This window comes from Taeniopygia guttata, chromosome 24 (genome assembly GCF_048771995.1).
Source record: "Taeniopygia guttata chromosome 24, bTaeGut7.mat, whole genome shotgun sequence".
Classification (NCBI taxonomy): domain Eukaryota; kingdom Metazoa; phylum Chordata; class Aves; order Passeriformes; family Estrildidae; genus Taeniopygia; species Taeniopygia guttata.
In genome coordinates, this window is record NC_133049.1 from 7,274,631 (window position 1) to 7,289,001 (window position 14,371).

Sequence of the window (14,371 nt, forward strand, 5' to 3'; positions counted from 1 at the left end):
TTGGATCTTAAAATTGTAAGAGGTCCCCAGTGGCCCGACTTTAGCTGGCATTATCAGCTCAGCCATTGTCTTATGAAGCAATCTCCTCTTGAACCATCCTGTGCTCCCTCATCCTTTAAACACGTGCAGCCGGAAGCAGCTCGATTCTCCCCGGCTAAGGCTGTATGGTGGTGGTGAGGAATGAAGATGAATATCCTCATGCCTGTGACCTTGGCAGCAGCCAGCCTCGTCCTTGGCACTCGGAGCACCTCCCAAGGTTCCTGTTTGCTTTTCTTCATTCTCCAGGGACAGGTTGACAGCGCTGTCCTTCAGGCTGAAAAACACGTCAAAGGGAAGAGCTGGGGGAGCATGAGGGAGCGAGTGGCATCCTGCAGCACACCAGGGCCAAGCTGGACCACGCACTGGGCAGGGAGGAGATGGGGGCAGCTCGCTGCCATGGGCTCCGTTCTCAGGGGAAGCACCAGCACCGTCCCCCAGCAGGGAGCACCCAGTCCTGCAGCTCACAGCAGCAGCGTGGGGAACAGCAACTTCCAGCAACCTCCAGTGTCCCAGGGCAGTGGGATGGCATGATTCTTGCTGTTGTGATGGATTAAAACCTGGTCTTGCTGTGGGGAGGACAAAGCAGGGAGCCTGGGGGAGGCTGAGATGGGAGCCAGGAGTTGCTGTGGTGCTTCAGGCAAGAAAGATGATTTCAGTTTTAGAAGAAAGACTTGAGCACGTCCCCACAGCAATTAAGTGGGGTTTACACACTGGAGTTGTAAGGTTGATTTCTAGAAAATGGGGATGCACAGCTCTGGAAATCAGGAAGAAGAGAAGCAAAGGTATGAGGTGTGCTGACAGTGCCATGCCTGCCCAGGAAGAGGGAAATCCTGATGGCATGTGGCTGGATAGAGGGACAGGGAAAGGCAAAATGATCCTTAGTGGTTAGGAATGAAAGTAAGACAAATTCAGGCAAGAAATATGGGACAAATTCTTAGCAGCATAGTCATAAAACATGGGAAGAGTTTACCTAGGGATGGCAGTGCAGCTTCCCAGAGTCTTTAAATCAACACCAGATATCACACGATCTTCAGGCAGAGAGCATCTGCAGTCTTCTGAAGGCATCCTTTGGGCTATGCTACCTCTGCTTTTAATTAGGGTGGGTTTAAAAAATTAAAAATCCTACTAGTTGATTTGCCTTTGCAGTGAATTTCCCCATTGGTTTCCATCTGAGTCCCATGAAACCAGGACTGTGTGTCTGCTGTTCTTATTTCCAGCTTCAGATAATTCTTCCAAAATGCCCTCTTGTACAAATTGAGCCCAATACGTGTGTGCTGTGGTAGCTAGGAGACTGGCAGGAACAGTGCTCTCCATGATTATCCAAAGCAGTTGTCATGTTATTCTCATTGCTAATGGTATATAATTATGTATTAAGGCTCTCTTCAGGTAGAGCATCTTGGGGCAATTAGAGCACACAGCAGTGGACACGGAAAAGACCTCAAGACAGTCACTTTGTCCCTCTGGAAAGGGAAATAATTGTCCCAGAACACATTATTCACATTTTTGCTGCCCGACATGAAAGCGGATCCATTGCAGTGAGCCAGGACATGGTGTGGTCAGAAGCAGGAGAGCAGGGTCCTTTCTCCACGGTGCATGCGGTGCATGCAGCTCTCCTGCTCGGAGCCGTGCAGCCATTCATGCCAGGAACGCATTCCCCTCCTTTCCTTTCCTTTCCTTCTCACGGTTTGTTCTGGCTGGGGGGTTTATCAGCCCCACTCTGGTGGCACAGGCTGGCCCGGAGCCTGCAGGGCTGCCTGTCCGTTTTGCTGGTGGGTGCTCGAGAGCCTGGGCTGGGGAGAGGATTCCCTGTGGAGCCCACTTCTCCAGGGGCTGTGGAGCTGTGGGCTTGGGCCTCAGCTGGTACCTTCCTCTGGGCGCAGCCAGCCTGTCCCTGCAGAGGCTCCCAGACCAAAAACATCATCCCAAACTGCACTGCTGCCCTGGACACGGCCCGAGGTGGGGCAGAAGGACAGAGTGACAGCACCAAGGTGTGACACCAATCCTGGGGAATCAGAGAGGTGGGACTCTGTGCTGACACATGTCCTGGGCTTACACAGATACCAACAGGGGCATTCAGCCAGGGCTTCTCCCTCCTTGTCCTCCCTGGAAACAAAGAACAAACATTCTAATTCCTGCAGAAAACTCTTCTTCCCTGTGGAAACAAGGGATTATGCCTAGAGAGGTAGCTGGTACCCTTCAGACCTCCCTCTGACTGCACGAGCAGTGAAAACAGAGCTGCCCAAGGGACCCGTGGGCTCCGTGCACATCCCCACTCCGGCCCCGGCTCCATCCCCACGCTGGCCCTGGCCCCGGCTCCATCCCCACGCCGGCCCCGGCTCCATCCCCACGCTGGTCCCGGCTCCGGCTGCATCCCCACGCTGCCCCGGCTCCATCCCCATCTGGCCCCGGCTCCATCCCCACGCCGGTCCCGGCTCCATCCCACGCTGGCCCCGGCTCCATCCCCACGCTGGCCCCGGCTCCATCCCCACGCTGGCCCCGGCTCCATCCCCACGCCGGTCCCGGCTCCATCCCACGCTGGTCCCGGCTCCATCCCCACGCTGGCCCTGGCCCCGGCTCCATCCCCACGCGGGTCCCGGCTCCATCCCACGCTGCCCCGGCTCTATCCCCACGCTGGCCCGGCTCCATCCCCACGCGGGTCCCGGCTCCATCCCACGCTGCCCCGGCTCTATCCCCACGCTGGCCCGGCTCCATCCCCACGCGGGTCCCGGCTCCATCCCCACGCGGGTCCCGGCTCCATCCCCACGCTCCCCGGAGCCGCTGCTCCTCCCGCTCCGCCGCTCGCAGCTCCCGGTGCTCGGGAGACACCACAAGACCGACTGCAGCAACAGCAGCGCTGCCGCCGGGAACGGCAGCCCCGGAGAACGGGCCGGGGGATGTTTACGGGCTGTTAACGAGCAGCGGGCTGAGTGTCAAAACTCGCGCAGGGAAAGGCAAGGGCACTGCAGACAGCCCTGGCAGGGAAGGTGCCACCGGCCCTGGGTCTCCCTGCCGCAAAAGGCAGCTCCTGTCAGGGGGTTGGTGAGCAGAGCACAGAAAATGGAAGCAGGCAACAGGTTGGAGGACTCGTGGGGGCATTGAGGGGATACAAACATCGAGTGGACAGCGAGGACAGCAGGGGAGCCTGCCACGCTGCTGCCCAGCCCTCGGGACATGCTGAGGGCTCGCTGCAGGTACCACTGCAGGCATCTCCCCTCCAAGAAAGGGCTGGCTTTGTGTGTGTGATGGCACTGGGAATCCAGAGCCACTTCGCTGTCGTTGTGAGCAGTTTCATTCTGACTGGCAGGAGCAATGAGAAAAGCACCGCAAAGCACTGGCTGGTGATGAAAGTTTCTCTGAACCGACAGAGATTGCTTCAAAGGGCCTATGAAGAGGCTCCATTTAATTGTGAGGCAGAAAGTGCCACATAACTAATATATGTGCACACAAATATATACCCATGCATGCAGCCATCCCCCAAAAGACTGGGCAGTGCAGAGAGCCAGGCAGGCCCTTTGGTGCTGCAGCCCTGACAGCTCACAGACCAGACTGCTGCTCTGGAGTCACGTTGCAGCCAAAGGGACGTGAAACTCAGTTTTATTTTTAACTTGGCTGGAGGGAAAGTGGAAGGAATATCTTACAGTGGAAGAAGTAGATGAGGACCCTGGAGATCTCAGATCAGTTCTTGGCTCTGCTACAAATTCCCCATGCGACCTTAAGGAGGTCACTTCATCTCTCTGTGCTTCATTTCCCTTCTGCAAAGTTTGGAGAGCGTGATCCTCCCTCCGGTCGTGTCTGTCGGGTCGGGAGCAGACACCAGTTTAATTCCCTGGCAAGTGCAGTGCAGGAGAGCACTCTGGGGAAGGTGCCAGGCAGTTTCCCCAGCTGTGCCCTCACACAGGCTGCATGGTTTTTCAGAACAGACTTCCAAGAAAAGGGGGTTTTGAGGGTAAACACCAAAGCCTGGTAAGCAGAAGGATTTGCAGTCTGTAACCTGCCCTCAGTGGCCAGAGCTGAGGGGTCAGTAGGTGCCACTTGACTCACCAGATAATTGTTTTCTTCTCTGAAATATGGTGTCTGCTAGGCCCTATCACAGCATCATCACACCCATTTATGCTCCTCTCACCGCTGCTGTTAGTGCTGGGGAATGGATCTCACTGTCACCTCTCCCTGCCTTGGCATTTGACTGACAGCCCGTGCCCCGCACGTGGCACCGCGCTGCTGCTGGCGGCTCCTCCGGCACGGGGATAAAGCATCGCTGCAGCACCCGGCAATTTGTGGCCATTTGGATCCATCCATCAGTGGGCAGCGGCAGAGAGACCAGTCCCTGATTCCAGAGGGACCCTCCGTCCCCTGGCCTGGGAGGCTCTCGCTCACACTAACCCGTTTGGCCCCTTCCCCTCTCTTTCCTCTGCTCACACTGTTCCGCTCGCTCTCCTGCTGGAAGGACAGTCCTGGGTCCGGGTGCCCTGTCCTCGTGGGGCCTGGGTGGCTGTGGCAACTTCTGACAAGTTGTGTTTTACGGAGTAGTCGCAGGGTAATCTTGCATGTCCTTGTTTTGTTATTTAGGGCACTTAAAGTGTCACAGAGATTTCAGTATCCTAAAAGCTTATCTGTCAGCAGGAGAGAGTTATTCCAGTAAAAGGGTATCATCAGCGGCAGTGGGAGGGAAAAAAGAGACAAAAATGGTGTCTGAAGGTTTTCTATTCCAGGCGCTCTGCAGCCGACCTTGAGCCAATGCAGCTGCACCCGGCAGCTCCCAGGGCAGCACTGGCAGCGGTGCCAGGGTGGGCTGAGCAGTGTCCCCAGCACATCCCTGCCACCTCCGAGCATCCAGCTCAGCCCCAGCGACTGGGGGGATGTTGCTTGAGGGTCACTGTTCAATCCCCTGCCTTCATACGGTTGATGTTGTCTGTCTGCAGCTGCCAGAGGGCAGAAGTTCCTCTGGCCCATTGTGGTGGAGCCAGCAGCTGTGCCTGGGAGCAGGAGGATTTCTCTAAAACAAGAGAACAGAAGCAGACTGCACTGAAGCTGGGCAAAAGTGTAGCATGAGCTGGTATTTTTCCTGATTTCTGTGGTTTGTGCCCAAATAGTGCAGTGTGGATTGATGGAGAGAATGAGAGGTGCAGGGAAGGGCAGAGAAAAGATGGAGAGAGGGAGGGAAGGAGGGAGGGATAACTGGTTGCTCTTTTTGCCATCGTGGGAGGCTCAAATGGCTCATGTCTGGAAGGAGTTTGCACACGGGAACTCTCCATGCTGGCAGCACTGGAGCTGTGGGGATTCCTGTTCCAAACAGGAGCACAAACTCCTGCTGCAGTTGCAGCTTTAATGTGCTGTTAAACCCCTCGGTCCAGGAGACATCCACGAGCGCTAAAGGGTGCAGCCAAAGGACCCAGGCACGCTCTGAATTTGCCTTTGAGGAATTCTTTTAGCTACCACGCCCAAAAAGAGAGTTATTTGCATCGCTGTATCTGGAACCTCCATGACTGTGTGATGCTTTCAGAGCACAGAAACAACTGGTGTAAGTGCTCCTACAGAAGGGAAGGGTGCAAAGCCAGGGGGTCCTTGCTGTTCCCTCTCCGCAGCCCCTGCTGCAGAAGGGAACTGTTTCCAGCCCAAAATAACACCCGCTTTGGTGGGGCTTATCTGTGCTCTCCCAAGTGCGTGACAAATCTGTACTAAATTGGAACTTCAAATGATGCCAGCACAGAAAGCCACGAATGCTATTGCATAACACAGGGAGATGAGATAAAAATCCTCCATACGGCGCCGTTACTTCAGAAGCACAAATGAACAATATTTAAAAATGTATAAACACAGGTGGCATATTTTCCTTAAAAAAATGTTTCAAGAAAAACAAAAGCATCTTAACAAGGAATAAAATATGAAAAGCAGGAGAAGTAGGTCAGAAAGAAGTCAAGAGAAGGGGAGAAAACTAACAACATGGAAATGGAAGACAAAGTGAATTCTGGGGGCACGTGGCCGTGATGTGGGTCCAGGGAGCTGCTGGAACAAGGGTGAACTCTGTGTCCTCGGCTCCAACACGGTGCCATCCCAGGGCCCCAGAGGCTGGATAGGCATCCCTGCAGCTGCTGGCTGTGGTGGATAACCCTCTGCAGGGATGTCCCTCAGCACCAAGCCTGCCCACACAGAAAACAAATCTCTCTGGAATTGCCAACGTACCTGGGAGTTGGTGACAGAAGAGAGAGACATTTCACAGACTCACTCATTTATTTGCCCCATTAACCATTTTAACGGCCTCTCTGCAATAACAATCATTCCCAGGGCTGGCAGAGCAGGTGTTCCAGCAATCAGCAGGATTGAGAAGCCCTGGATGGCCATTATTATTAATGCCCATAATAAAAACATGCCTGGGAGCCGCACACCCTGCGCTCCATTACACCCTCTGGTTTATGGGCCAGCAGCTCCCGCTCCAGGACGGCCCAGGGGAGGCCAGGAGCAGCGTGGCGAGCACCAAAGAAAGGCTGTCCAAAACCACCATCTTTCAACTGACCTGTTTTATTGTGTCGTGAAAGACTGCACCTCAAACCAGGTGCAAGGAGTATCAAACAGCGTGTTTTACCTAGAACATCCGAACCCGGGCGCTGCTGAGGCCCAGCGTGCTGATTCCCCGCTCAAACTGAAAAGCAGCAGCAACTCAGGCTTCTGTCTGCATTGAACAGCTGGTAAGAAACAAGGTAACCCAGGGTGCAGCTTCCCAAGAGACTGGCAAACGAAAAAAAACCAGGAGACGCATCTAGTGTGTGCTACAGGCTGCTGTGGCGGGAGGGGAAATCAGCTGGCAGCTTTATCACTTTCCCCGTTCTCAATCAGTTTCCTTTTCTTCTCATCCGTTTTCCTCTTAAAGATGTGGTCTCTGTAGAACTGGAGTTCTTTGATGCTTTCCCTGATGTCATCAAGTGCTCTGAAAGAGAATTAAGGAGGGTTTCAAAGAGCCTGGGTACATCTCCAGCTATGCCTACATCCCAATGCTGCTGAAAACTTCCAGGCTGCAGGAAACCAAACTGATGTACATGGAAGGTGCATCTGTCAGGAATGAAAATAACACTCATTGTCTCAGGGAAGGAATAAAAGTCCAATGGTGTCAACGTGCCAGGGAGTACCACACGGCTTATCGATTTATGTCAGCCCAGGACACAGCTGTGGAAACCAGCAGGGTCACAGCATCACTGTCAGAAACAATTCAACCCAGGGAAGGGACAGGGCTCCAGAGAGCTGCCCAGCTCCAGCCAGGGCATGCTCAGGGCTCAGCTCCATGCAGCAGCACATAACCACCACTTCAGCCAGGACCTCTGCGACAGCCAGCCCTCCTCCTCCTCCTCTGTGTGCACCAGAGCCTCCCTCCTGCCCAGCACAGGCACATCAGAGTGGAGCCACAGAGGTTCCCTGGCTCCTTCCCGCCACCCCTCTGGCACATTCCAAGCTCAGGAAACGGGCAGGAGCAGGACTCTTACCCCCCATTCACACTTCTCAAATGTTTGTGTTTCTGTGACCACCTCTGCCCAAAGGAAGGGCAGATAACCCCCACTGACTGATTGATTGCATGGCAAACAAACATGCACTTTGAGGAGCAGAGTGAATCAGAAGGGCTGAGGAAACTTCTGGTTCTCTGCATTTTAATAAGCCCTTTCCCTACACCATCTAGGATTTGGACAGGAGAATTCAAATATCTGACAGGGTGCAGAAGCACACCATCTCCACCTGCATCATCCATGGGTGCTGGAATTCACAGGGAGCCCCATATCCTGCTCAAGAGAGCAGAGCTCTCTGCAGGACAAGCCCTGCTCTGTCAGTGGCAGAGGCACAAAGCTCACCTGTGAGAAGCCGCCTTCTTTGGTGCAAACTCGTACTCCTCTGGATACCAGCGCCTGTGAGCAGAAAAACTGCCACTTAGAAACAAAACTGGGATTCAAAGCCACGTCTGGTGGCTGCTGCGGGTTTGTTACACTTGGTGAAGGAACCTTGGCTTCACTGACACCCGGGGAAGCCACAGCCCTGCGAGTCCCCCTGCTGTGATCTGCCCCCAGCACCCCCAGGTTATCTTTGAAACCACTTAACTGGGGGAACATTCACCTGCAAAGTTCCTTGACAGTGCTCACATCAATGATCCTGTAATGAAGGTGCCTCATGAACTGCGGCATGTATTTGTCAAGGAATTTCTTATCTGCATGAACAGAGTTACCTACAAAGACACAAACAAGATGTTTCTTCAAAGATGCTACAGAGCAACATGGAAACGAGCAGCAGGCGGAGCGAGCTGGGAGAGATCACAGGGGAAGAGAAGCCATTCACAAGCAGCTCATTTATCCCATTTTCTAGCAAATATGATTGTAAAGGTTTGTCAGATTTTCATTGCAGGATCACACAGGGTTTAATACTAATACCTCTAGTAATTCCCCAGTTACTACTCCCTCAATTTGTGTCACACAGACAAATATCAAAGAATTATAACAACATCGGGTTTTTTGCCAAGTGAAAGTGGCCATTGGTATTCATTTCACTCAGCACCTGTCCCAAGATCATATATGAAATTCTGAAAGCAGTTCTGGGTAACAGGACACCTGGAAGATCCTTACTCGGCCCTTGGTTGGATACCAGGGAGGGAAGGACAGAGCACGGAACAGGAGCCCAGCCCTGGCACGTGCCAGCGGGTGTTTCATCCCGCAGGGAGCGCAGGATGGATGGTGTGTTGTAGTGCAGAACAAAGATGCCTCACCTGCGAGAGGACAGAGCCCCGGGGGTGTCTGCTGCCGCACGAAGGACAGGAACTCGTACTCTGCCTGCTGCAGCGAGATTTTACTCTCCTTCACAGCCTTAGTCAGGCCAGACTGCAAAAAAGAGCCAAGTCATAAATCAGAAACACCCTGTCACAGGCACTGCCAGAAATGCTCCAGTTCTCAAGTAAATGTTTAGCTCCGCAGTGAAAGGTCAACCCCTGGAGTGCTGTTTGTTCCTCAGGTGCCTCCTGAACTCCGTATCTGTTCTCTGGGACACCCCCAGCCTTTACTCTCCCCAGGGACCTCCTGCTTGGGAAGGAAAACCAAGGCAGGTAAACAGTCCTGACAGCACTGACCTTCCTGGGGGGTTTGGGACTTTTTCCTTCCCTTTTTTGGATTTCTTTGCTCAGAGTTCTTTTCAGTTCCCAAGATGTGAGGCGTTGTTTACCCACCTGCACATCCTTGAGCCAGGAGAGCGCTACATCCCTTCATATCCCCGTTTCAGGAGAGGCACTCACCTCCCCAGCAGGGAGCAGCAGGTAGCAGTGAACACAAATAAACAGGATCCTGCCTTCAGGGTTTATCAAGATTCCTATAAATCAGGAAAGTTCCTTTTTTTTTTTTTTTTCAATAGCTAAATGTCAAATCCTCTCCAAGTGTTCTCAGTGATTTATTTCCATCTGGCTACACTATATATTTCCACGACTGTGCAGCAAAAATCTACTTGACAGATCCAAGTGGTGGTTAAAAAATTCATTATGTGGCAGCATTTTCATCTATATTCTAATTGCTTCTCTTCTCTTAGTCAATTAAAAATAAGTAGCTCCTCAGGAGCAGCAAGGACACATGCTACCATCTCCACTCCCGAGCTGAAGCTGAGCTGGAATCCTCGACTGGGGCAGGGAAAAGCACCCACCACAGTAAATTAATATTCATTTCCCAAACTCTTGCTAATTCTTCCCAGGGAGAGCAAGATGCCGAAGGTAGAAGAAGGGGGGTTATGGATGTCTTAAAACTTCAGCCCTTAATTGAAAACTAACTTCAATTTCAATTCATCATCAGGGACTGGAAAATCCATTTGCTCTCTTGCTGCTGGCAAGGAGGAACCTTTCTTTGGTGGCCCAAAGAACTAAAAATAATCTCTTGCTGCAAAAGTGAAGCTTTCACTGAAAAAATCCACAAGGCTTACAGCACTGAGGGGACAGGCAAAAGCCCAGTGTTTACAGGCCTGGTAAATCCCACATGCACCAGAGTCCACAGGAAGAAATCTGCATTTGACTGGCTCTGGACTGTTCTGCACCGATCCTGCACCTGTTCTTACTCAGGCATTCAAGCTTCACCTCCCCTTCCCCCCTGGAATTATTTTGAATTATTTTATGCAAGGCTTCAGCAGGAGGAGCTGTCAGATCTGAACCCAACCCAGCCTACACCAGCGTGCCACAGAGGCAGGAGGTGGCCAGCAGCTCTGTGAGAGGACCAAGGAATGAAACCCCAACTCCCAGCCTCCCACTGGGAGAAAGGAGGCTGAGCCCCTGCCTTGGGAGATGCGAGCCAGTGGCACATCCCTGAGCGAAGATCCCGTTCTGGCCCCGCTGCCTGCTCCAACCCTCCCAGGGCAGCCTCACTGCTGCTGATCTCTCAGAATTACACCCCAGTGCAGCCAGTCCCTCGGAATGACAGCCCAGGGTAGCCGATCTCTCAGAATTACACCGATCCCTCGGAATTCATGTCCCTCTCAGCGCGGCCCAGGCACAGCAGCGTTTTACCTTGCCGTGGTGCTCCTTGCACCACTCGGACATGCTCTCCAGCAGCTCGTCGGGCTGGTTGATGATCAGGTTCGGGCCCTGTCGGGGACAGGAGAGCACAAAAGGTAATGGGAAGACAAGTTTCGAAGCACGTCAAAGTTCGGTCCCGAGCACGGAGCACGGAGCACGGAGCACGGAGCACGGAGCAGTGCCAGCCCGGAGACACTCGGCGCGGCGTGACGCAGGTCCGCGCTCCGGTGCCGCTCCCACGCGGCCCGAGCCGGGGCCGGGGCCGGGGCCGGGGCCGGGGCCGGGGCCGGGGCCGGGGCCGGGGCCGGGGCCGGGGCCGGGGCCGCCCGGCGTTCCTTTGTCCCTGGAGTGCCCGCGGGGCCCCGCGCGGCTCACCTCGGCCAGCACGTTGAGGTCGCAGTCGGTGATCAGACACGCCATCTCCAGGATCTGGTCCTTCTCCACGTCCAGGCCCGTCATCTGCCAGGGGCGAGCGGCAGCGTCAGCGCGCCCGGGGACCCGCGCCCCCCGTCCCGCCCGCTCCTTCCCCGCGCCCCGCAACGCCGCCCCGCACCTCCAGGTCCACCCAGACCATGCGCTGCCCCATGTCGCCGCCGGCCATGGCCGCCGCCCTCCGCCGGCCCCGCCACAACCGCCCGGCGCTGATCCGCAGGCGGCCCAGGCCGGCGCGGCCGCCGCCCAGCATAGCCGCCGCACTACAGATCCCGGCGGCCCCCACGCCGCCGCCGGGCTCCACGGGGGTCGAATGCGCCGCAAGGGCTGCTGGGAAATGTAGTCCGCGGTAGTCCGCGGCCCTCCTCCGTCACGGGTGCCACGGAGCAGCTCCGCTGCCCCGGCCTCAAAGGCGGAGGTTCACCAGGGGCTTTCCCCAGGGAGACTTTTAATGTTCTCCAAGACAATGTTGTAATATTTCAAATGGACAACAGGGAATGGATTCAGAGTAGGTTTAAATTACATATCAGGAAAAGTGTAGGGTGCTTAGGTACTGTTACCCATGGAAATTGTGGATGCTCCATCACTGGAAGCATTCCGGGCCAGGTTGGATGGGGCTCTGAGCAGCCTGGTGCAATGGAAGGTGTCCCTGCTTGTGGCAGGGGGTTGGAGTGAGGTGGTCTTTAAGGTAGCTACCAACCCAGAGCAATGTGTGATTCTGTGACTGTATAAAAAAAGAACATGAGGAATGTTGCAGATGCCAGGCAGCATCTGTCCCACCAAAGCTCTGCTTAAAACACCAGACCCTTCCATCTGACACAGATGTTCCTTTCTCCTAAAACAATACCAACAGCACTTATCTGTGACACAAGGACAGAGTGGTGGCTTCTCCAAGACTTCACCACGGCTTTCTTAGCCCGTGAAAAGCTCTGAAGTGTGCGTTAACACATTTAATACTGAGACCAGAGTTTGGCAGGACTGCACTGCTGGTATTTTTAAAAACACTGAAAGGTGACTACACTGAGGTTTTTTGGGGGGGGGTTTATACATGTACTGAGTGAGAAACAACATTTCTTTGCCCTCGAGTCCATCAATGCCGCGCCGAGTGCCACTTGGGCTCTCTGTAGCTCTCCCTGCGGTACTCGTAGCTCCAGCTGTCGCGGTGCCGGTCGTCGTAGTGCTCCTCGCGCCCGCCCCGGTAGTGGTGCTCGGCCTCGTGGCCCCGCTCCTCGAAGCCGTACTCGTCGCGCTTGCCGCGGCCGTAGTCGGGGTCGCCGAAGCGCTCGCGGCCGAAGTGGCGGCTGTCCGGGGAGTAGGGGTGGGCGCCCAGCCGGGCCTTGCGCAGCGCCGGCCCCTCCGGCCGCCGCGGCCCCGGGGAGCCCGGCAGCGCGTGGAAGGAGTGGGGGTAGCCGGGAGAGGCAAAGCCGGGCTGCTCGTACTTGCCCCCGAACTGGGGCTGCTGCCGAGCCGCACTGTTCATCTGGAAGGAAAGAGGGAGAGGGACACTCGCTTGGGCACGCTCGCTGCCCGCCGGAGTGCCTGAACCAAACCCGGGCTGGCCGCTAACCCACGCTGCAAATTCCAGAACGGAACAGAACCTCTGTGTCACCCACAGCCCAGAGCCCTCCCAGCCGGCCCCCTCTGTCCCAGGAGCTTCCAATCTTCTGGAACTGTGGTTCCAGCACTCCAAAAGTATGCTCCCACAAGCTGAGCCCCTGAGTGTGTGCACGTACCACCGCTTGTCTCTGCAGGCTCGGCGGGTACCCCAGTGCAGCCATGCCATCTGGAACCCTCTCATACCTGCAGGGAAAACACATCAGCAGTTTCAGCCTTAAACACACAACTGCTGCACTCCGAGGGGCATCTGCATCCCACTGGCGTTCCCTCCACAGGAAGGAAGTGCCAAACTGCACTTGGAAGTAGCCAGGAACACAGTGAACCGTGCAATGTCTGTCTGCACTCCACACTCCCGTGCTGGCGAGACTCGTACCTGCTGCAGTTGGATGCTGGATGAGGCATCCCGGGAGGGCTGGTGCCAGCAGATCCGAGCTGGGAACAGGATGGATTGATATCCTGGGCTGCATGGCTGCTCCCTGGGGAGAGACAAATATTTCAGGAGACCCACAAATACCAGTTAAGGAACTCGGGTGTGAAGTGAACTTGCAGAAAATCAACCCATTTTGAATTGGCTCTCAAGTTTCCACATATTTAATTTGGTCTCAAGTTTCATCAGTGATCAGCAAAAGCACATGGTCCAGTTACCAAAATAAAGCACTGCAACTGCCTTAATTCCCACCTGAAAGGGCAGAGATATTGTAGCCAGTGTGCCTCATTTAACCACTATCAAATACAATTTTTAATGCTCATGTGATGATTTAGAAGAGGTCTTAAAGGTGCTGCAGGAATAACCAGTAAGAACCCACAGAGAAGGCTCAGCCGTGAGGGACAGGAGCAGAGCTGGCAGATGGGAGACCCCTGGTGAGAGGCTCCTGCAATTTACCCAAATAACCATGACTGCTACAGGCTAGGGCGGCTGGCAGCAGCTCCCGTTCCCTCTAGAAAAGTGGTGAAGACCCTGCGGTACCTGATCGGAACTGGATGCGCATGGGCCGCCCGTACAGCTTGATCCCGTTGAGCAGCCGCAGCCCGTAGGGCACCGACTCCTCGTGCTTGAAATTGACGAAGGCGAACTGCTTGGGCCGTCCATCCCGGTCCTTCGGGATCTTCACGGTGATCACGGGGCCCGCCTGGCACCGGGAGCGAAGGGGTTAAGCAAACACCGGGAGGGAGCGGCCGCCGCCGAGCACGTGCGCCGCGCCGAACCGTGTCCCGCGGCGGCCGCCGTAGCCCCGCTGGCCATGGCGGCCGCGGCCCTCCAGCCGCGCCCTCCCCCGGTACAGACCGCGCGGGCGCCGGGCGTACCTGGTGGAAGAGCTCGAAGATGAGCTCCTCGGTGACCTTGGGGTCCAGGTTCCCCACGAACAGCGTCCGGTTCGCCTCGGCCGCCGCTGCCCCCATGGCCGCGCCGGGATCTGAGCGCGCGCGCGCCCCGCCGCTGCTCCCCCGCCCCGCGCGGGGCTCGGCGTGACGTCACCGTTACGTCAGACCGCGGCCGCCCCTTCCGGCAGGGGCGGGGCCAGAGGGACGGGAACGGGGAAATGGGAATGGGGAAATGGGAACGGGAATGAGAACGGGAACGGGGGAATGGGAACGGGAATGGGAACGGGGGAATGGGAACGGGAACGGGGAAATGGAAACGGGAACGGGAATGGGAACGGGAATGGGAATGGGAACAGGAATGGGAACGGGGGAACGGGAAAGGGAACGGGGGAATGGGAACGGGAATGGGAACGGGGCAGTGGGAACGGGAATGGGAGCGGGAACGGGGCA

The 14,371-nt window shown here is 55.6% G+C and overlaps 2 protein-coding genes across 2 annotated transcripts; both read right to left on the minus strand.

Annotated features, from left to right (window-relative positions):
- Window positions 1–6,539: 6,539 nt before the first annotated feature.
- On the minus strand, window positions 6,540–11,261 carry REXO2 (RNA exonuclease 2). The gene is made up of 7 exons (XM_002189518.7): window positions 11,103–11,261; window positions 10,925–11,008; window positions 10,541–10,618; window positions 8,774–8,885; window positions 8,131–8,239; window positions 7,872–7,925; window positions 6,540–6,961 (listed from the first exon to the last, which is right to left on the minus strand). The coding sequence occupies exons 1-7, from the start codon at window positions 11,232–11,234 to the stop codon at window positions 6,832–6,834; spliced, it is 699 nt and encodes a 232-aa protein (XP_002189554.6). The 5' UTR covers window positions 11,235–11,261; the 3' UTR covers window positions 6,540–6,831.
- A 688-nt stretch (window positions 11,262–11,949) lies between these two features.
- On the minus strand, window positions 11,950–14,068 carry RBM7 (RNA binding motif protein 7). The gene is made up of 5 exons (XM_004176684.6): window positions 13,904–14,068; window positions 13,566–13,728; window positions 12,972–13,074; window positions 12,715–12,781; window positions 11,950–12,461 (listed from the first exon to the last, which is right to left on the minus strand). The coding sequence occupies exons 1-5, from the start codon at window positions 13,997–13,999 to the stop codon at window positions 12,072–12,074; spliced, it is 819 nt and encodes a 272-aa protein (XP_004176732.4). The 5' UTR covers window positions 14,000–14,068; the 3' UTR covers window positions 11,950–12,071.
- Window positions 14,069–14,371: the final 303 nt, after the last annotated feature.

What these genes read in the sequence shown, in the direction of transcription:
- REXO2 (XM_002189518.7), bottom strand. Translation starts at nt 11,234, where the DNA reads ATGCTGGGCGGCGGCCGCGCCGGCCTGGGCCGCCTGCGGATCAGCGCC. An exon ending in ACCTCAACGTGCTGGCCGAG is followed by an intron (nt 10,619 to 10,924) that starts GTGAGCCGCGCG and finishes TGTCCCCGACAG; the next exon opens with GGCCCGAACCTGATCATCAA. An exon ending in GCAAGGAGCACCACGGCAAG is followed by an intron (nt 8,886 to 10,540) that starts GTAAAACGCTGC and finishes TCTTTTTTGCAG; the next exon opens with TCTGGCCTGACTAAGGCTGT.
- RBM7 (XM_004176684.6), bottom strand. Translation starts at nt 13,999, where the DNA reads ATGGGGGCAGCGGCGGCCGAGGCGAACCGGACGCTGTTCGTGGGGAAC. An exon ending in GCGCATCCAGTTCCGATCAG is followed by an intron (nt 13,075 to 13,565) that starts GTACCGCAGGGT and finishes GTCTCTCCCCAG; the next exon opens with GGAGCAGCCATGCAGCCCAG. An exon ending in GCCTGCAGAGACAAGCGGTG is followed by an intron (nt 12,462 to 12,714) that starts GTACGTGCACAC and finishes CTTTCCTTCCAG; the next exon opens with ATGAACAGTGCGGCTCGGCA.